The sequence below is a fragment of the Ursus arctos genome, unplaced genomic scaffold, assembly GCF_023065955.2.
Source record: "Ursus arctos isolate Adak ecotype North America unplaced genomic scaffold, UrsArc2.0 scaffold_30, whole genome shotgun sequence".
In the NCBI taxonomy this organism is placed as follows: Eukaryota; Metazoa; Chordata; class Mammalia; order Carnivora; family Ursidae; genus Ursus; species Ursus arctos.
Genome location: NW_026622986.1, coordinates 16,255,587 through 16,278,956, shown reverse-complemented (window position 1 = coordinate 16,278,956; position 23,370 = coordinate 16,255,587). Strand labels below are relative to the sequence as shown.

General features: G+C 37.6%; 1 protein-coding gene across 3 annotated transcripts in view; it reads left to right on the top strand.

The window, feature by feature from the left end:
• ARMC3 (armadillo repeat containing 3) overlaps positions 1–23,370 on the top strand; it is a 123,777-nt gene that overhangs the window by 53,443 nt on the left and 46,964 nt on the right. For all 3 annotated transcript variants that reach the window (XM_057304732.1, XM_057304731.1, XM_044392190.3), the window contains 5 exons: positions 2,063–2,188; positions 8,044–8,112; positions 8,348–8,523; positions 10,971–11,165; positions 13,734–13,917. In XM_057304732.1, the coding sequence (XP_057160715.1) occupies positions 2,063–2,188; positions 8,044–8,112; positions 8,348–8,523; positions 10,971–11,165; positions 13,734–13,917 (750 nt within the window). The remainder of the gene's footprint in view (positions 1–2,062; positions 2,189–8,043; positions 8,113–8,347; positions 8,524–10,970; positions 11,166–13,733; positions 13,918–23,370) is intronic.

Here is a 23,370-nt window from a genome sequence, read left to right as displayed (position 1 = left end):
AACTCTCAAAATTCAATAATAAAACAAACCAAATTTAAAAATACATGTGAATAAGAGATTTGAATAGACACTTCACCAAAGAGATGTATGGATGGCAAAAAGCTACCTTTTGAAGTGAGGGAAATGCAAATTAAAACCACAGTAAGATACTGCTTCACACCCTCTAGGATTACTATCATCAGAAAGATGGACAGAAGTGTTGGCTAGGATGGGGAGAAACCGTAATCCTCATACATTGCTGATGAGAATGTAAAATGGTGCATTCACTTTGGAACAGTTCAGTTTCTCAAAAAGTTAAATGTACAACCAAATATGATCCAGCCAAACTGTACTATCCATACAATGGAATAGTAAGTAACAATAAATAAGATGAACTATGATACATGCTACAACATGGATTAATCTCAAAATAATTAGACTGAGTGTGCAAAACCAGGCAATAACGAATTCATTCTGCATGATTATATAAAGTTCTGGGAAATGTAAAATAATGTATAGTAATAGGAGGAAGAGATCACAAGGTGTCAAGAGGGCACTTAGGGGAGTGTTAGATATGTTCTTCATCTTAATGGTGGTATTTGGTTTCATGGGTGTTAAACACGTGTCAAAACTTACCAAATGGTTCTGTTTAAATATGTACAGTCTATTGTATGTCAATGATCTCATTAAAGCTGTTAAAAAAGAATAAAAATAGATGTAAAAGATGACAAAAGATGTTCATTTTGCAAATCCTCTTCTGATCATAAAATTATAAAATATAGCATTATTTAAAAAGTAACAAGAAGCAGTATGTTTTAGTGAAGAAATAATTCAAGTTATTATGTCTCAGAATGAAAATTTAAAGACAGACTTTTAATTTTTATAATAATCTGATATATAAAATATGTTTTTATTTAAGCATAAGTATCTTAAAATTTATTTTAAATTAAGATTCATTTGACAAAATGTTTTCATCTAAGAAATTAAGTTTTAAATGCCCATAAAATGCAAATATTAGAATATTTGAAAAGAAGTTTGTAAGAGTCAACAACGCATATTTCAACATATTCTTATCAGGCGACAGATTTGACCGTTCAGACAAAGGGCAATTCCATGGGCTCTAGGAAGATACAGTCTGTGTCTTATCAGAATGTGGACCTGTAACCTAAAATATAAAATACTCTAATTTTATGAGAAAATGGAGGCAAGAAAAGCTAAAATGACTTTATTATACTCTCAAATTAATTTTGAAAGTGTAATCTATATTTTCATAGCCCATGAAATTGAAAAGCTGAAATTAATCAGGACCTAAACATTATTCCTGACTTTGTAGAACGCTATCCCACTCATCAAGATAGGGACAAACTGCTTCTACAGTTAAGTGAGACTCCGGCCCTACTTGGCCTTCTGGTTCTGGAGCTTCTTGCCACAGCCAAGGAGTCCCCAGTGACCCCGGAAGCCCCCCCCCGCCCCGTGTGCCCACCTCCATGCTAGCTGCAGGCACATCTTGCCTGGCAAAATAGGAGCTGTAACCCCATTGGGTGAACAATGAGCCCCCTGAACTCACCCCACCATCCCACTTTAACTCAAAGTGGGGACTGTGTATGTTAATTAAGTCTTGTGGTTAGTTATGCCAACCCATGACTGGCACTATGCTGGGCACTGAGGATATGAGAGACTAGAATGGAAAGGGTGTCTGTCCTCATGGAAATTAAGTTAGAGTGGAACAGGCAGACAAAGCAAGGAGATCGCCAAGTGGTATGAAGAAAGTAGCCTAAAGAAGGATAAGAAAGGCTTGGGTGTAGTGATAACATTAGATAGGGTGGTCAGGGGAGACCCCTCTGAGCAGATGCAGTGTGAGCTAAGACCTGAATGACAGAGAAAACAGCTTTGTCAACATCAGGAGGAAGCAAAGCAGCTAATGTCCAGGCTACCTGTGCTCTGATGCTTGTTCTGAGAGATACGTGGAAGCAAAGAGAAATATGTAAGGCAAACGGCCAATAACAAATTAAAATGGCACGAGGAAGAGTTTTGATGAGATTGATGATATCCCTGCGTGCTTTGATTTTACCTGTGACATCAGGTGAAGAAAATAAAGCTACCCTCCTTGAACTTGGAGCTGTGGAACCCTTAACTAAACTGCTCACCCATGAAGACAAAATTGTAAGAAGAAATGCTACTATGATATTTGGAATCCTGGCTTCTAATAGTAAGTATCAACTTTTAAAAAATCACCTAATAGCAACTTATGAACCTTATTTATTCCTAACCATATCTTTATCAGTACATGACTGTAGGATGAAATTAGGAGAAATTATGTCACCCTATTACCCAGTGCCACATATTTATATTTTTATTGGCTCTGAAGTAGGACTTTGTATCTAGAAAGAGAAATGTGCTGAAAATGCCTATATTTGGCTACTCTGTTTGGTATATAATACTGTGCACATATAATTCAAATGCAATTAAATTTCTAAAGCACATTAGGCACATGTAATTCAAATGCAATTAAAGTTTTTCTTTTTTAAGATTTTATTTATTTACTTGGGAGAGAGAGAGCACGTGAGAGAGTGAGCACAAGCTGGGGGAGAGGCAGAGGGAGAGGGAGAAGCAGGCTCCCCACTGAGCAGGGAGCCCATTGTGGGGCTCCATCCCAGGACCCCAGGATCATGACCTGAGCCAAAGGCAAACACTTAACTGACTGAGCCACCCAGGCACCCCTGTAATTAAAGTTCTGTAACACAAAGTGAACCATAGCATATAATATTTTTTCTTTTTTTTAATAGTTCTAAAAAAAATAATATGTCAAGGAGCATTGACTTTCGTTAGCACCATAATACTCAAATGAGTTTCCTTTTATTTGGTAAGAATTTTCCTTTTTCTGTTTCTATAGAAAAATGATAAAATAAAATAAAAATTTTAAACAGAAAAAATAAATTAATAAAAATTAATAAAAATGACCTAATAATCTCACATAATGTATAATCTTTTTTTAAATTTAATTTTAAGGGATTTGTTTGCATTTTATTTGAACTGACTTTAATGTTAACAAAAAGTTAAATACATATAATACAATAGATATATGATTTCATATTTTAAGAGATTTTTTTTTACGTTTTATTTATTTATTTTAGAGTGAGAGCTCCAGCTGGTGGGGGGCGGGAGGGGCAGAGGGAGAGGGAGAGAGAGGCAGAGAAGCAGCCTTCCTGCTGAGCACAGAGCCAGATGTGGGGCTCGATCCCAGGATCTTGAGATCATGACCTGAGCCAAAACCAAGAGTCAGAGGCTTAACCGACTGAGCCACCCAGGTGCCCCAAGAGATATTTTTAAAATATAAAAATATGAGCAAATATATCCATGCAAAAACTGTCAAAGTTGGTGATGTAGTATGTTCCAGTCTAACAAGTTGAAGGGCAATCATTGTCTCTTAAAATTAAAATAATTTTTTTTTGGAGTTAGCATAATGTAATTTGTCTGCCTATATGTAAGCTACCCTTCATACATATGTCATAGTGAAAGTAGCCCAGGGTAAAGAGGTTTGATACATTTATTTTTTTTGAAACTGCAAAATGTACTTTGCCAAAAATAATTTTAGACATGTATTTATTTCTTAAATCAGACCCATTACTTGCTTGAATATTTTCATATATTTAATACAGTGGAATAATAGTATTAGTTAAAACATGCTATTATGTCTGTTAGAATATCAGTTTGACCAAAACCATGGCAATAAAGGCAGTCCCTGACTGATGAACAGGATGTATTTTCCATTTGAAAGTCATTTTCATGTTATAATGGTAGGCTTTCGAGTTAGCCAACAAAAGCCTTCTAACTTCATAATAAAAAATGACATTCTTGGTAGAGATTGAATTCTAACATGAAACTCAGGCAGCTAGGAATAAACACGTCTCTCTCTCTCTCTCTCTCTCTCTCTCATGGCATGTGGCTAAAATTATCATATTTTCCCTCTCACCAGTCTCAGCAAAAACACAAGCAGTTTCCTCCCTCAGCTTCCGGCCCCCCCACCTCACTTTCCTGAATCCTGTGTGGGGCGGGGCGGGTGCGGGCGGGGTGGGGGGGGGCATTCCTTATTCCATGGTGTCCAGCAGGGACTGTGGCATTAGTCAGAGACAGGGAGATGGGAAGAGAAGGGCAAGGAGAGTTTTCTGTGGCATCTCTGCACAGCTGCAGAGACTGCACGAATAGCATCTGTAGTGTTGGGGGGCAGATGGGGCTCTGTCGGGGCTGTTAGTGAAAGGGGTTCTGGCAGCAGCTGCACGAGCTCTAACGGTGGCTGTTCTGTAAGGCAGGGGCTCTGCGGATGGCCGCAGGCTGAGGACAGTTGTGGGGAGAGGATGTTCCTCCAACCCAGATCATGATAACAGTAGTCACCGTCACACAGCATTTACAATGTGCCAGGCACCGTTCCATGTGCTATTTGTATAGAGTCATTTAATGAGGTTGGTGCTGTTATCATTCGCTTTACATGTAAGGCAACTGAGGTACAGAGCAGTTAAATGAGCTAGTAATCATTTGCGTTGTGGAGGCCTCATAAATTGATCTCAGGGGCTGCCTGTATGCGAATTGTGCCATATTGAGTGAGCCGCATTGAATGTATTTATAACCAAAAAAGGGAAAATTAAAAATTTTCTTACGTTTTATTCTGTTTACACACCACAGAATTTGAGAACCAGCAGTGCTTTGTAACACGTCTTTTGCAATTCCTGCAATTCCTCATTTTAAAAATAGGAACGAGCTCTGAAGGGATTAGGTTCCTGGCACAGTCATGCAGGTGGTTAGCAGAAGAGATGAGATCAGGGCTCGAATTAGAACCGTACTCTCTGGCTCGTCGTGCAGTGGGCTCTCTGCTCATCAGATCGTCTCAGATCCTCTACGTTAGTGCACATGCAAAGTCAGGTTCTCCTTCTACATGATTCTGGGGGAGAACGCAGCTCGTTTGGAAAGGAGAGTTATAATTGCCTGGGTATGCTTATATTTTCTAATTTAATGTCTAGGTTTCTATGACTTTTTTCCTGTTTCCTTTTGTTCTTGATTTCTATTACTCATTTTATTTAGTATTTCCAGCTTCCAGTATGTGAGGAGTTGATAACCTATGAAACCCTCCCAACTGTTCGCAAAATTTTTGTGAGCAAGACTTATGTACTGAATTTCACAAGTTTCTCTAAAGGAGTCTATGACCCCCAAATATTGAGAATTACTGTTGCATTTGAGCGCTAAATACAGTGCTGCTCAGACCCTTCGAGCCACACTCTGCGGGCTGGCTGGCTGGCTGGCCTGTGACCAGTGCTAGACGAGTACAGTCTGCAACCACAAAGCAGAGCAATGGAAAGAGTTTTGCTGTCCTGGCCGTTTCCAGTGAGTGTTTGGGTCTTATATATCATGAATGAACCTCCAAGAGCTTTCTTTCAAATCCATGAATTGGATGGAAAAAATCAAACCATTATTGGCATGAACTCATTTTCTATTTGAACATGCATGATGACATGGATAAACACATGGCATTCCCAACTGCGTGTGGAGATCCTTTCTTGTTAATACAGCGAGCACATTAATAGCTGTTTCTTCACTTTGCATACATGTCCAAGGTGACATGGAATAAACTATGAGCACGTAGTCATCGGCTCTAAATCAAAAGGCCTGTTTCCAGACGAATATGAAAATAAGTGCACCCGCTGCTGCATGGTTAAATTGTCTTTGGGCTGTCTTAAAATAACTGATTTTTCTTTAGAAATTTGTATCTTCACATGGCTTTCATGTACCCAATGATATCACTATGTTCACAGTGGATGAGCCAACAGAATGTTCCAACAGAATGCCAGGTGCTAAAAGGATTGCTCTGAGAGCAAACAAATCTTTCTTCTTCCTTCTCTTTTTTTCTAAAGTGATTGAGTCACGTGCCTATGCCAAGCCTGGGTCCTTCAAGACAGGCACTTAAATTACTTTGTTAAACCTTTTTATCAAAATGGAGCTGCTGTCTCCTTTTACCTGCCGGTTTGTATTTAGTTTGACGAAGCCGTGTAACAGAGACGCATTTAATGAAGTCAGCTAAAGAGAGAGTTCATCGCGATCTTCCAAGCTTAGACCTTACGTTACTTACGGCAATTTGAAGAGCTTGCCATCTTAAGAAATGGTTGATGTAAAAGAGTATACGAGGTCAAAAATAAATTAGATGGTCAATATTATGCAACCAAAACTTGTAAATAAGAATGCAATGAAAACAGATTGCTTGAAGGTACTCCAAGAAGTGAAGGTGCTGGCAGTTCTGGAACAACCTAAAATTGTAGGTGTCACACTGTTTAGCTAGAGTGTATTTATGTGGACCAACCACAAGTCAGAGTTTCTTTTCAGCTGCCATATATGGGAGTCTGCTGAGAGAGAAGGGGACAGAGAGCAGTATTGTTTTTAAAGTGATGAAAAGAGCAGCTTATCCGTTATTTTTATTTTTACTGATTTAACCACAAGAGAAGAAAGATTTGGGGGGGGGCAATTTGGTATCAAAAAGCAGAATAACAAATTGATCAGCTATGCCATCGATTTAAAAGAGCTGTCAGTGAATCTGAATCATCCACTGAGCCAAGAGGACATGGTTTAGTGGATTGGTCTACTAGAGCTATCAGATTTGGTTAAATTCATATCTAGAAGGGCATTTCCCGGCACAGAGAGTCCTCTGACGAGACCTTGGGACTTGTTAGGGCAGACCAGGGGGTGGCGTCCCATACCAGTGCAGCAAGCTGGCCCCTCCCTGCAGGAGCAGGTCCTTCCTGCAGAGAAACAAGAGAAGCAGAGAGCACACAGAGCGTGAATGCTCTCGACATACTATTCTGTATACCAAATGGAGAATGAACTTGGAGACCTAAAAGGCCAGAAATATTTTGCGTCAAGCATGTAAAAATAGACTGGTATGGCCTTCTCATTTTGAAAAATAGAGACTGGACTCCTCACAGTGAGAAGAGAAGAGAAACAGCTCTTCCAGAGCACACAGCTGTATAGTTCGCCAGAACATCTGGAAAGATCTGAGTCTTACACCTTAACTTGGTTAATTGCCTGTCAAGGTAATACTTTTGTTTTTTTGAACAGGTGTTGACTGAAAAATAATGTCCTCCACTTTGGGACACTACATTTCCAGAAGCCCTACTATTCTTTTTGTACTTCAAGCTTATTCACATACCTATAGCTAGCTGTAAATTTGCTGGCCCTCTTTAACCATTTTGAATAGAAACAGAGCGGTAGTTTTGATGGGTTGAAGAGCAGCCACATCCCTGAATCCCACAGGAAAAGGTGTCCACTGAAAGTCAAGTATACCCAGTGGTTAATGAGGAAAAATTCATCCAGAGACCATCTGCCTTAGCTGCTACAGAGCGAAATTTTCTAAAATTCTGGTAATGCTAATTTTGGCTTGCAAGCAAAGATAATTGACCAAGAAGAGAAACTACAGAAACTAAATTAGTACCTATGCCTTATTTCTCAGAAAACGGGGGCTAACAATGGCAGGAGAGAAGTAGGGGCATACCTGCCTACACTTAATTAGGCTCACGTAAATAATACAAAAGTGAACTTTAAAAAAAATCAGTATACTTATCTTTAATCATTTTTGGCATCTCTGATAAGAAAATGGAATGCAAACAAGGTATATGCATCGAAAAGCCTGAAGATAATTCTCATGTGCATTCTGTACAAGTTTTATTAAAATCAAAATTTAAAAATACCCTTCCCAACAAAACAACACGATGAAGAATTTCTACTACATAATAAACAAATGTAGGGCACAGTAACTCAAATTGGCTGATTATGTTCTAGACGTCTTTTGCATTTTTCTGGTGTTTTGGAAGGTAGTATAGCCCAGTGATCAAGGAGCAGAAGCCAGATTCTGTCTAGGGTCATACAGACCTGGACAAGTCACCTGGTCCCACCACTCACTTGCTGTGTGATTCTGAGCCTCAAATTCTTTATCTATAAAATTAGGAAATAAGGAAGCCTATTTCGTAAGGGACTATTTCCACAACATCGTCATTATTCATTAATATTCTGCATCTCCTTTTGTAGATGACGTTAAAAAATTGTTAAGGGAGTTAGATGTCATGAACTCCGTCATTGCTCAGCTTGCTCCAGAAGGTAACTTTCCATCGTACATCTGTTTCAAAAGTGGGGCTGGTTTATTTTTCACATTGGGTTAAACTACTCATTGAAAATAGTTTAGGTAGTATCAATTGTGAATTGTTTAAATCTCTCAAACCAAGATGGGCTCCAACCAAGTAAGATTTGTGAAGCTTTGGTTTTCAAAACATGTTTTAAAGTAATGTTTGAGGAAGCCTTTTGCATGCTTGTGTTGTTTATCTTTGATGTGCAGAAGAAGTGGTTATCCATGAGTTTGCCAGTCTTTGCCTGGCAAATATGTCTGCAGAGTATACCAGCAAAGTGCAAATATTTGAGCATGGCGGGTTAGAGCCACTCATCAGACTGCTGGCCAGCCCAGACCCTGACGTGAAGAAGAACTCTATTGAGTGCATTTACAACTTGGCCCAGGTGAGGGTAATTTCTAAAAGTGTGTTTTGACCAAAGCTATTTATAGAATTTATTTCGAGATTGCTTTGCTATACAGGGTCTTTTGTGGTTCCATACAAATTCTAGGATTGTTTGTTCTAGCTCTGTGAAAAATGCTTTTGGTACTTTGATAGGGATTGTATTAAATGTGCAGATTGCTTTGGGTGATATAGACATTTTAATGATATTTGTTCTTCTAATCCATGAGCATGGGATGTCTTTCCATTTCTTTATGTCCTCTTTGATTTCTTTCAGTGTTTTATAGTTTTCAAAGTACAGGTCTATGAAAGGGCATTTTAGAAGTGTATTTAAATTTGTAAGAATAGAATGGCTTGCAAATTAAGGCAGGATTATACTAGATAAATGTATTTCTTCTGAAAAAGGATATCTAATAACTAGATTTGACCCAGGCAGTTATTTATTGACCTAACCTCAGTGATCTAAGCACATTGGGTGCAATTTATGCCTTATTCCGTGTACCAACATTTTGGATTAGACTTATTTATTGGTGAAGACCCAGTGAGTTGAGTACGCTCAACAGAACTCATTGTTCACAATTGCAAGATGCTATGTCACTGAACTGTTTTCCTTTGTTATGGAAAGAAACAGCCTCCCTTGGCCTCTTCCACCTGCGCTGTTCTCTGTCCCTGCCCCTGCGGCAGCCCCACAAGGCACATGCTCTCGCACTTAGAACAGGTCAGCTTCCTGACACTTTGGATAGCCTTCTCTGCTTCTTTTCCTGCTCAGGTTCCTGAACAATTCCCACACATATCTGATAAGCTTTAGATCAACTGAAGATACAAAAACACCATTTTAAATAGCCAGCAGTGGAGTATAAAAGAGAGAGAGAATGAAGTGAAGAGGAGGCTTCTCCTTCAGGGAGAGGCAATGAGCTCATGCCCAAAAGCAGCAAAGCATACCTACATTACTGACCTTAGAAGTCATTGCCACACAGCTGGGCACTCACTGGCTTCTACCGTCGCTCTTCCCTGGGGGGAGACATGCTGAAGGTAGCTCAGCTGTTTACCTTCTCTCATCCCACAGGCCTAAATAACCCTGTCGATGTGTTAGTGGCTTTCATCTCAAGACTCCTCATAGCTTTTATTTCCCTGTGGGTTTGGTTTTTTTTAATCAAACAGAAATGAAAAGCTTGCCTTCACTATTCTTCACAACAGAAGTGTACTAGTTAATAACAGTATATTAATTTCCTACGACTGCTGTAACAAAGTACCCTAAATTGGGTGCTTAAAGCAACAGGCATTTCTCACGGTGCTGGAGGTGGAAAATATGAGATCAAAGTGTCAGCATGGCCATGTTCCCATGGCCACTCTGGGTAGCATCCTCCCTTGCCTCTTCCTAGCTTCTGGTAGTGGCCATCAATCCCTGGCCGTCCATGGTTTGCAACTGCATCATTGCAATCTCTCTCTCTGTTGTGTCTTCTCTTTTAAAGACACCACTCTTATGAGGACACCATTCAGTACCTACCCTACCCTACTATGACCTTATCTTAACTAATGACATCTGCAATGACCCTGTTTCCAAATAAGGTCACATTTTGAGATATGGAGGGTTAGGACTTCCAACTTATATTTTGGGAGGGACGCAATTCAACCTATAACAAATAGCAACCCACAATTTTTATATCTGTAGGAAGCATTCATTGAAGAATGATAGAGAAACCTAAGCTGTTAGTAGGCTTTTTCTACCTTTAATACTATTTTACGTTTATGATATTTTGATTTTAGGTGTCATGATTTAGCAGTCAGAGTTCAGGAGCTTTTCATGACTTTTTGCTCTGTTCTCTCCATTGCTGACCCCAACTAGCCCTCTCCCCACCACTTACACATACAAAATTATAGACACACACTGCGGAGCAACTCATCTAGACTCTAATGACCCCTTGATATTGTAAATGTCTTAAATAAAGGTCATGTGTCTGAACTAAACCTGATAAAAATTTGTGTGCACAGGACCTGCCGACAGCACTATGTGCATGTAAGCATTTCATAAACATTCCATTTGAATAAAGATAATAAGGAATTGATGCCATCGTTTCATTTTATCAAATACTATTTGAAACAGGGTACAGAGGATGAAAAGAATTTGATAATGCACAGATTTATTGTAATGCTATTTGTAATAAAAGGAATTTGCCTGATGATAAAGAAACAATAGATACTGCCGAAGTCCTAGATTACATCTATTTCCTGTTATTGACAATGTCTACAGAGTTAAAATGAATATTTAGGTGTTGTCAGTTGAGGATTTCCTTATTTTTGTGTGAGTTATTTTGGAAGGGAATCTAGAATAAAAGATGGGAAATTTATAACTTATAATGTCCTTTGTTAGAAGAAAAGAGTTTTCCATTCTTGATACTGGCTGAATTTTGCTTTAAAATTTACTTACTTATTTGATCATTTGTATTTCAGGATTTTCAGTGTCGAGCTACACTTCAAGAACTAAATGCCGTGCCCCCTATATTAGATCTCTTGAAGTCAGAATACCCAGTGATTCAATTGTTGGCTCTCAAAACCTTAAGTGTTATTACAAATGATAAGGAGGCACGGACAGTGCTAAGGGACAATCAAGGAATGGACCACCTTATTAAAATCCTAGAAACTAAGGTATTTGTAACTTTCATTCAACTCTCTACAAGGAAATGTATCTCTTCTAAATGTTGTTATAAAATATGAATTGTATAATATTTTTAAAAATGAAATTTTAATATATTTTAGCATAGTACCAAGTGTAATGGACTAATTTGCTTATTGCTACATTGTTTATCAGCATGATTAAATCAGATTAATGATAGAGGACATTATAAAAAATTTTTTTGATCTTCTGGTTTAGAAATATAAGATTTTAAAATTCTTGTTTAGGATCTTCTTTATGATTTCCTGAAATACCTAGAATTAGTCTTTTAAGCTTTATCAGCCATAGATTTCTCTAAGGGAAAGTAAGAATAGTTATTTACTCATTGTGAAGAGTAATCTGCTTTACTCAATCTATTGACTTAAATATTATTTTCAGGGGCGCCTGGGTGGCACAGCGGTTAAGCGTCTGCCTTCAGCTCAGGGCGTGATCCCGGCGTGATGGGATCGAGCCCCACATCAGGCTCCTCCACTGTGAGCCTGCTTCTTCCTCTCCCACTCCCCCTGCTTGTGTTCCCTCTCTCGCTGGCTGTCTCTATCTCTGTCGAATAAATAAAAATAAAATCTTTATAAAATAAATAAATAAATAAATAAATAAATATTATTTTCATCTAAAGAAATATTTTCACTGAACATCTAGAATAATGTTTGACCAAATATCTGGATACCAAATATCTGGATGGTCTAGCCAAGTTAAAACATGAAAATTAATCATCATAAGTCCATCCCTTATAAATTTGGCACCCATACACATCTCCTTAAATCATATGCAGTTTCCAAATAAAGGCAATAGCAAGGTCCTACTTCTGCCTGGCATGATATAACTATGCTGTGTACAACCAAAACATACTAACTCTTCTCCAGAATAGGATGCGATGATGTTTACTCTTCTCCTTGATATCCTGTAACTTAAATACTATTGATATAAAATTAATACTAATTTTTTTTTTTAAGATTTTATTTATTTATTCGACAGAGATAGAGACAGCCAGCGAGAGAGGGAACACAAGCAGGGGGAGCGGGAGAGGAAGAAACAGGCTCATAGCTGAAGAGCCTGACGTGGGGCTCGATCCCACAACGCCGGGATCACGCCCTGAGCCGAAGGCAGGCGCTCAACCGCTGTGCCACCCAGGCGCCCCAATACTAATTTTTAAAATCAGTACATCTTACATTACCTAAGGGGACAAGAGAGGGAAAAAAAACAAAGATATTTCATACATACACACATACACACTTATTTATAACAAAATAAGGAAGAAATACTCATGTCAGTTACAACACTTTTGTCTACATGCTCGTAGTTGGTATTTATAATTACTTTCCTCCAATACCCATTCCATATTCCCTTTGCCCTCGGCAAGCACTTTAGCTTGAAGATATGGTGACCCATATCTTTATTCCTGAGGGTCTGGGCCATTAGTAGTCCTGCCTGAATTGGGTAATTGTATATTCCATCAACCTTAATCACAGGGCATGGTAATACTAAGAGACACCCTAAGGATTTCCTATATTCCAGATATAGTCTTCTTCTATTGTGGAGTAGCAGTCCAGTTTCCCCTTGGTAACTGGGATCAGTCACCCCAGCAGCACAGTAACTCCCTTCTTTGCCTGCATTAGACGCACGGGGAGGCCAAAGTGTCTGGGTGGCAGTTTTAACTTCCAGTTCAGTGGAATCATTGTGTCTCTTGGTGGAAGCATTCTCCCCTTTGGAACTAAGACCTCTAGGCCAGCAGAGCAGAAGTTCTGGGAGACAGGAAGCAGAATGTTGCTAGTGGGTCACTAGGGGTAATCTTGACTGCTGCCACACCCATTTCCACCCCTTGACTCCTGGACCCACCATCACTGGCTATGGGAGAAACGGCACCGTATATTGGATGCTGATTCAGAACATAATACCCTTGTGGAGAAGCTTGCCCAAGCCCTGCAAGGTATTGCCACTTTGCTGGCACTGTAACTAAGTCTTCAAAAGGCCATTCTATCAAGCTGCTTCAGGATGGCGGGGAACATGGTAGACAGGAATTCCATAAGCATCCTCTCTTTGTTCTGCTCACTTTAAGGATTCCCACCTTAAACATCTCATTGTTCAGGTAAGGCTGCAGTTTTCCACAGCGATGGGGATTCGGGAGATTCCTCAGGCAAGAGGGCCACAAACTTAATACTTCCCTCTACCAGTAGGAGATTTTAAGGAACATACTTTCCTTCAGCTTCTGTCTGCTTTTTCAAAGAATATTTTCTTCAGATTTTAAAATTGTTGTCGGTAGCAGGTTGTATGAGCAACTCCACTTGGCTACCATTACTGGAAATGTCCAGTAATTATCTTTCATCTGTGAAACATTTTGGAGTAGGGGAAACAAGAAGAGATGGGGCAAATTGTGCGGGAGAGCGATGTTACGATCATAAACAAAACTGTTTCCTTGGGCATCTGTCACAACAAAGCTAACAACGTCATGTTCTGACTGACCTTTGTCTTACAGTAAAATTTGGGAAGTATCGAACTCTTTTAGCATGATTTTCTCAAGTTGTGTTTGCTTTGATTATTAGGAATTGAATGACCTTCATATAGAAGCACTTTCCGTGATAGCAAATTGTCTTGAAGATATGGATACTCTGGCACTGATTCAGCAGACAGGGGGTCTTAAGAAGCTCCTCTCATTTGCAGAAAACTCTACAATTCCTGATATTCAGAAGAATGCGGCAAAGGCAATAACTAAAGCAGCTTCTGATCGTATGTCTCATTTTATATAAACTAAGCGCACATACTTCCTCTTTTATTCTTGATTTTGATTAGTATTCACAAGTACTAGAGTATTTGTCTGCTTTTAAATGGTCCTTTGAGTATAGTGCCATATTTACTATTCGGGGCCAAAATTCATCCCAATGCCAATGAGTAAAAGTAGAGGTCGCTTTGTCAGGGATATCATAAACTCCATGATTTAATTACGAATCTTTTTCTTTTTAAGCAATTCATTCCTAAATTAAGTTTTTAAGCCTTTATTTCTCTTGATTTTGAAATTTTACAGAATCTGTGCATTGTTTGTGATCCTGAAAACGTTGTTGCAATATATCCACATTTGGAATGATATCCATACAGTAATTTCAACTTCGGCCGGAGACTAGCATGTGATATAGCTGTGAAAAATAATATGCTCACACTATATACATAATACAATTTTCATTTCAGTGGCAAGCTATGTTGACATAAATCTGTAAAATATGAGAGATTAATTACATCACAAGCACTGAAGATGAAATTATAGTTTTAATTTATGTATATTTGGAGTATTTTATTTAATAAAAGTAGTGATTTTATTTTCCCCCTTCCACAACACTCCTCTTATAAATGATGACAGTTTTGACTAGTTTAAGTGATTTATATTCTAAACATATATACTCATATCTGTATATATGTCTATGTGTATATTATGGGAAACATTTCCTTCTCAGTCCACACAGATTTCTTCGAGACAGAGTTTTATTGCAGTAAGCCGAGTTTCACCATGCAGTGCATAGTTAACATAGAGGAGACTTGCCAAATCTAGACAGGCTGTAAAAATCAAAGTTTTTAATACTGGCAAAAGTTGCTTGAATCCGTATTCTATCAAATGGAATTTAGACCTTATCAAACCCGATCAGTTCTGTTTTCCAACTTTCTCAGGACTTCTTAGCTGTTTGAGACCAAAAGAAAGGGCAACGGCAAGACACAGACAATAGCAAACCTAAATTATTGCAATTTCTCTTTTGTCTAGTGTGGTTGGACCATTTCAAGATGGTCGCAGTCCCTCTTGGGATAGTGAGTTTCATGAATTTATTACTCATCCTGTGACATAGCAGTGGGAAGAGTACTGGGTGGAGAGTCCCTGGTGGTCCAGTTCTACTGCTAGTCTCGCTATTGGCACTGCGATGACCTAGGTTGTGACTATGAGTGAACCACAGCCTCTCTGGACATATTTATTAATGATTTATTGAGCCCCCACTCTGTGTCAATAAACCCAGAACAGGCAAGGAAACAGGTGGTCAGACTGTAGTGTGAAATGGGCTTGATGATAGAAGAACAAGATCATGGGCGGGGTGGGGGGAGCACCTAATGTCAACTTGGATCAGAGAGGTCTTCCTGACATAGGTGATTTACAACCTAGGACCTAAAGTAAATAATAGAAATTGGCTGGGCAAAGAAGGTCGTGGTGGGATGAGGAAGCATCACTAGTGCTCGAAGGAGAAGGAACGGTATATAAAGGCCAGAGGAGGGACAGAGCATAGTAAATTCCAGAACTGAAAGTTTTCAGAATGGCCAGTGAATAGAATGCAGCAGAAAACTGAAAGTCAAGGCTGTAGAAGTAATGAGGAGCCAGATGCTAATGGGTGGTGGAAGCCAAGTTAAGGACTTTGGATCTTATTTTGAAGGAAACAAAGAGCCACTGAAGTGGCTTAGAGAGGTGAGGGACCATTACAGATATTCACTTTTTATTTTATTCTATTTCTTTTAAATATTTTGTTTATTTCTTTGTTAGAGAGAGAGAGAGAGAGAGTGCGCACAAGCAGGGGGAGCGGCAGGCAGGTAGAGGGAGAAGCAGGCTCCCTGCTGAGCAAGAGCCTGTCTTAGGACGCAATCCCAGAACCCTGGGATCATGACCCAAGCTGAACGCAGATGCTTAACTGACTGAGCCACTCAGATGCCCTGCTGCAAAGTGGAGGAGAGGTTAGAAGTGTACTGGACCAGACCCAGAAAAGACCAGGAAGGGGATTGCTGTAGTAATCTAGGTGGAAGGTGAAAGTCTTCTGAAAAAGATATTTGTAAGGAGAACCAACAGCAAAGTGCTTGGCACATTGGGAAGGCTCATAAGTGTTTGTTGATTGACTACATGGATTGGTGGAGGAATACAGTGATGTCAAGGATAAGACCAGGTTTCTGGCCGGGACGGCTGGAAGTAGGATGGTGACATTCACAGAAATGGGGAACTCAAGAAGAGGAGCTGGTTCTGATGAAAGGAAAGGAAATGAGTTCTATTCTTCTTTTAAAAAGGGTGGTAAAAGGGGTGCCTGGCTGGCTCAGTTGGTGGAGCCCTGCAACTCTTGATCTCAGGGTCATGAGTTCAAGCCCCATGTTGGGTGTAGAGATTATAAATAAATAAACTTTAAAATAAATAAATAAAATTTTTGGTAAAATACACATAATATTAAGTTTACCATCTTAACCAATTTTAAGCTCAGTGGCACGAAGTACATTCACGTTTTTGTGCTACCATCACCAACATCCGTCTCCAGAACTCTTTTCATCTTGCCAAAGAGACACCCTGTACCTATGAAACAATGAACTCCCCACTTCTTCCTCCTTGCAATCCCTGCCAGCCACCATCCTCTCTGTCTCTAGGATTTTGACTATTTTAAGTTCTTGTATAAGTGGAACCATACAGTAGTTGTCCTTTTGTGACTGGCTTGCTTCACTTTGCATGACTTAGCTTCAGGTTCCTCCATGTTGTCAGCATTTCCTTTGTTTTTTGCTGACTAGTGTTCCATTGTATGTATATATCACATTTTGTCGATCTGTTCGTCTACTAATGGACACTTGGGTTGCTTCCACTTTTTGGCTAATATGAATAATGCTGCTATGAACATGCATATACAAATTGCTTTTCAAGTCCCTGCTTTCAGTTCTTTGGGGTATACACTCATGACTGGAGTTGTTGGATCATAGGGTAATTCTGTGTTAAATACGTTGAGAAGCTGACATACTGTTTTCCATAGCAGCTGCACCATTTTACATTCCCATTAACAGGACACAGGGTTCCAATTTCTCTACATTCTCACAATACTTGGTATGTTATTTATTTATTTAGTTAGTTAGTTGGTTAGTAGTCATGCTAATGAGTATGAGGTAATATCTCAGTGTGTTTTGGTTTGCATTTTTCTAATGATTACTGATGTTGAGCATTTCTTTCACATGCTTATTGGCCATTTGTTTTTCTTCTTTGGAAAAAATATCTATTTAAATCCTTTTCTCATTTTTTAACCAGGTGATTTATTACTTTTGTTGTTGTTATTGAGTTGTCAGAGTTCTTTATATATTCTGGATAGTAACTCCTTATTAGATGTATGATTTGCAAATATTTTCTCCCATTCTGCGGGTTGCCTTTTCACTCCATTGATTGTGTGCTTTGATGCACAGTTTTTAATTCTGATGTAATCCAATTTATTTTTTCTTTTGTTTCCTATGCTTTTGATGTTATATCCAAAAAATCATTAACAAATCTTATGTCAGGAAATCTTTCCCTGTTTTCTTCTAAGAATTTTATAGTTTTATCTCTAACGTTTAGGTCTTTGATCCATTTTGAGTTGTTTCTGTATATGGTGTATGGTAAGGATCCAACTTCATTCTTTTGCAAGTGGGAATCCAGTTTCCTAGCACCATTTGTTGAAATCCATTCTTTATTTGTAATACAAAGAAACTCAACCAGATAGTCTTTAAATCCCATCTGGTACTTTATGTTTTATGAATCTACTTCCTTATGCTAGTTCTAAAATGACTATATTCCAGTTCCAAATTGTGTCTCCTCACTCTTTATTTTAGAATCAAATGACTAAATCTGTATTTATTACATCTATGTCATTTGTGATTTTTTCATGTTCCCTTTAACCACTGTTTTTCCAGACTGGAGAATCTATATTTTACTTAATCTTTCCCCATACATCACGTCTGTAGGCTATCCTTTAATCATCCTCTTACATTTTCTGGACTTTCTCTTGTTCATGATACCCCTTTGAAGTGGGGTGATATGTATTATGACTAGCATTTTAAAAACATGTACCATCATTTATGTAATATAAAGATTTGGTTATCTTACGATTATTTTCAATTTCAGTTTTATGAAGGAAGTATTTTAATCAGCCTTTTGACCATATCAGCAAATTGGGCCAACACTTTGAGGGAAAGACTTCTAGTGAACCCCAGGTCCCATTTCTCCATCAGGACCCAGAGTTCAAAGTCTTCCATTTTAAATTCTAACATTTTTTGATTTGTAGTTTTAAAAAATGTAAATTTTGCCTTGAAAATAATACTGTATTTTCACTGAGGCCTAGGATATAATCAATACATGCAAGTCTTCTATGAAATCCTGAAAAGGTATGCTCTTCGCTTACTTCTTAACAAATATTTATTCTAGGCATGCTATATGCAAGGCACTATTCTAGAAGATAAAGGTAAACAATGAATAAAATAAGTGGATCAATATTTGTTGAATGGAAAAAAATGTATTTCCAGTGGAATGTGGAGTTTGATATTTACCTTTTAGTTCAGCTTTATAAATTACATTGTACAGTTTTTCTCATCTTTATTTTTTATCTATTCTTTGATCTATCACAGAAGAAGAGTGGTATGTTAGAAGTTTCTCACTGTGTTATTTCTGTTGATTTTTCTCTTGTAATTTTATTTTAGCTAATTTTGCTTTATTTAATGTTATTTTATATCCACTACTGATTTTTTTAAAATCTCACTTAACTGATTTTTTAGATTTAAATTCTAATTTGATATGAAGTTTGCCATTTATCATCAAATATGGTCTTGGCAATAACCAGCTCTGTAAACTCCAGATGGTTTAAATAAAGAGGCAAATGAAGGGGACTACTTTCAGAAGTACAGTTAGGGGTAAGGGAGCAAACAACGGATGGTGAGGTCCCCACAGATTAGCAATATTGTGAAACCATCACTACCACTAGATGACCGATCATTGTTAGATTTATTTTTATAACGATTGTATTTGTTTGGCCTTCTTTCTCTCTTTCTTTCTTTTTTTTAAAGTCCAAATGAATAAAAATGTTTATTGCAGTGTTATATAAAACAAAACAGAAACAAACAACAACAACAACAAAACCTACTGAAAACTACCAAAATATTCAACAATAAAAGAATGGTTTGTTAATTGTAGAACATCAGCGGGAGATAACTTAATGAGCCATTAAAATGGTAATTACAAAAGCTATACAACTATATAGAAACAAATTCTAATAGAAACACAATTCTCCTCACTATATACTGTTATTATTTTCTGAGAATATGGAATTTATTCTGGGGGAGGCAGGCTGTAGCTAAGCACGCAGATGTTTTTTTGTAGGCTAGTGGGGGAACAAAGACTGAGAAGACCTGAATGTTCTGTACAATTAAAGAGAGAACCAGAGTTTGTAGGGAAACTCAGAAGTTGCAGATTATTGACAGAAGTGAGAGCTGCATTGGGGTGAGACAAACACAGAGAAAAATGCCTGTAGGGGAGGGAGTACCAGGAAGGGATTTCAGAGAACATAAATGTTTGGCCTTCTTTCTGACACCATGTTTTATGTTTTCTGCCTTTTATTTTTCTATGTTGTCTCCTTTGTTTTCTTTCTTTCGTTTCGTTATATAGACGAAAAGAAATTTTAAATGACGATTTTAAAGATAGAGTTGCTATGGTTATTTAAGATATTTATTAGCATTTTTGCTTTCATAACTCTTCCCTTTCCTGATGTTTGTAAATTTCGTAGGGGTTATAGATTCTCCTCTCTAAAAATCTCCATAATTTTATTTTTATGGATCACTTTGCCATTATGCTCAATTTTATCCACATTTACCATTATATACATATTGAATCCACTTCAATGTACACTGTTAATTTCTCATAATAAAACGTACCCATTCTTAAGATTTTGGATTCACTTCTTAATTGGAGTATATTTTTTCAGTTAAAAAAATGTTTTCAGGGATAGTCAAGAGTGGTATATTTTTTGAGACCTTCACTGTGAATGTTTGTTGCCTTCAGACACATACGACAGTTTCTCTGGGTTTGGAATTCTTGCACCATAACATTTTCTCAAATTTCTACGAAACGTGTTTTTGTAGTGTCTAAGTCTAAGGGCAGTCTGATCTCCATTCTTTTGTATATAAAATGTGTTCTTTTTGTATTTGTGTAGAATCCTTTATACTAAAGTTAAAATTTTTTGTCAGAATGTGTCTGACGCACACACTCTCTCTCTGCCTACAACATAGAAAAGCCTTGTGATCTACCTTGTAATCATGTTTTGGGTTTGTTTGTTTTTATTCTAACTTAGGAAACTTTTTTTCTATTATACATTTGATTATTGCTTTTGTTTGAATATTTTCCCCCAGGAATATTTATTATTTTGGCATGTCTCTGTTCTCTCTCTTCCATACCTATTATACCCTCATAATTTTGGTTTTTAATGTTTTATTCACCATAGAAAGAGGAGTGCTCTGCCTAGGCCTAGTTGTAAAAAACAGACAAGACATACAGGATGCCCTTTGCCTATTTATTCCATCAACTGAGATGGCCGTGGAATCTGTCAGCCCAGTTTTAGATAATGATTAGGCTTTCCTCTAATGTGGCATTGCAACACCTAATGTGCTGTTTTTCTGCTGGTCCCACTGGTTATATAGAAGGAAGCTGATACAAGTCTGGAACATTCTGAGGAGCCCAGAATTGTTCATTGACCGGGAGTAGTTTATGGAAATTTGTTTCTTCCTGACTTGCTCCTGCCCCAGGGCCCTTTCCCTTATCCCCACCTCTTTCTTCTCAATCAACTTCTTTGAAAGACTAGTTAATTTTAAGTAATTCCACTTCTTCATCTTATCTCCATCCCTTAACCTTGAGCATGTGACTTCTGCTTCTAACATTCTTCCACAACAGTCCTTGTGGAATTTGACATCGACTTCCCAACTCCTAAATCTTACAGGCACATCATTTAGCTGATTATTCTCTTCTATTATTTATTTATTTACCTCCTTATGCTGTTTACCTGGCCCGATGGACAATAACCACCTCCTCTTCCCTGCCTCCATTCTATGCTGTGCTTTTGTTTCAAACCCTTCTATATTTCCTGTCTACCCCTTTTTATATCAACTGTTGCCTGCCTTGACTTCTCTCTGCCAGGCCTAGCCAGATCTAGCATGCTTTATTTTATATTAATTAGTAGCAATGATAAACTTTAAAAATGTAATAAGGATTAACGAAGTTATCTCCTAATATTTCTGTATTGAAAATAAATAATCATGAAGCTTCAAAATAATTTTCCACAGTTAGAAAATCCTAGAAGAGAGCACAGGCAGTAATTTTCTCTGACATCGGCCGTAGCAACATTTTTTTCTAGATATGTCTCCTGAGGCAAGGGAAACAAAAGCAAATATAAACTACTGGGACTACATCAAAATAAAAAGCTTCTGCACAGCAAAGGAAACAATCATCAAGACGAAAAGACAACCTACCGAATGAGAAAAGCTATTTGCACAGTTAGAAAACTCCATTCACAAGCAGGTTTTAACAAATATTGCTCCTTATCCTGTTATTAAGAATAATGTAATCATCGGTATTCATTTATAATGTTTGGGTTTTTGTTTTGTTTTGTTTTGTTTTTTTACTTTCCATCATCATCAAACATTTTTTGTAGGTTTAGGTAATGCATTGTCATTGCACGTCAAGAGCACAGTTGAAACACACAAACATACATAACACACAACCTCGAAGTTTTGTTTGTTGAGTACTTTTTAACATGCGTCCTCCCACCATAGAAAGCCCAGATCAGTATGCCTTTGACCTGGCACCAGGAGGGGGAAGGTGTTAATTACCATGTTGCCATGAAGTTTATGAACTGGCATTAACATCTCAGCAGGAGCAAAGGTGGCACAATGGCAACTTCCAGAGTGGGTGAAGAAAGCATCATTACTTGCAGATTTATTTCCAGTTACAAACCTTCACGCTTTTTATTTTAGCGATACTGCACAAATGTTATTTTTAAGGACATAACTCTATTAGTTGCATAATTACCTTGCCATCTTTATTATCTGTGTAATTAAAACATAAATACTTTACTTCTTGGTGTAGCAATTCAATGAAGGTACTTGGTTAATATGTTAATTCATCTTTTAAATCTATTATAGCCAGACTGCAGTCAGCACTTTTGAGGTTTGGTGAACACAGCTGGATTTTGAGAACACTCCCAGCAGGGTTGAGAAACTAATTGCCCACGGTATTTAGATTATTTTGAAAAATCTTTCCAATAGTTGCATATGTACTGTTTGTTGAACGCAGCAATTGCATACTCCAAAGTCAGTCTTTACAAATTAATTCTTTGCGCCGATTTCCCTGGTAGAATTTACTCTCAGACCGTTCTGTTTAGTAAAGTTGATTTAGAGCGTTAGATTCAGGGAAGTCTTAATTATAAATCTAAACATTTTAGGTCAGACACTCCAGAAAACTTTCAGATCTTGTTTATTCAGGCACTACTAATCAGGAGTACATGTATTTTAAAACATTTCAGAAGCCACATACTTGAGATTTAACTATTAATCGCGACATTTTTATAAAACAGTTCTGACCTGACTGAATTCTAATTCTAAATGAAAGGAGCAAGGTATTAAAATGATAGGATTACAGGACATGGTTCATAATTGGTTTAAGGCAGATGAACAGAAGTGTTAGTAATTTAGCCGGTGCCAGTTATGATCAGATTGTGGCGTATCAGATGAACAAAGGCCAAAAATGTTTGCAAAGACAGTGGCCATCCGGACGTGATTCTGCTTCTGGAAGGGGGCAATTTAAAAAACTCTTTGTTGAAAGAAGATAGACATCATATATTAACTTTAAAGTGGAAAACCAGTTTCGATAACTTCTAAGAATATTCCTGGAAAAACAAGTTAATCACAGTATACTTAAGTAATGAATTACTTCCATATGCAGATGTTATGTATGATCTAAATCAGTATCCGCAGGTTTTGCAGAGATTTTTATTCTAACGGAATAGTCTTCTCTTATGTATATCAACATCCTAAGAGATGTATCACACATTCTTCTGTTTTAATCAAGTAAAGTGAGTTTATGAAGGTCAATTAATGGAGAACCAACCCTATGACAAAGTTTTTTGGAGGAACTGTAAATAAATTAGCAAAGAATTATTTGTAAGCTGTTGCTTTTCGAACTAGTCTCTGGTACCTCTTATGGCATTAAAATTGAGTTTGTATTAATATATCTTTTTTCGAGTACATGTCTTTAATCAATAGTAACTTATTCAGAATTAACTATAGAACACAAAACAAAAAATTAGGTTTTAATGTTCTAATTTAGTTTAATGCAGTGTTTGCTTAGTATAGTAATGAGGTTGTCATTTGCTAAAAAAATGAAACAAAATCAAGAGAAAAACACTA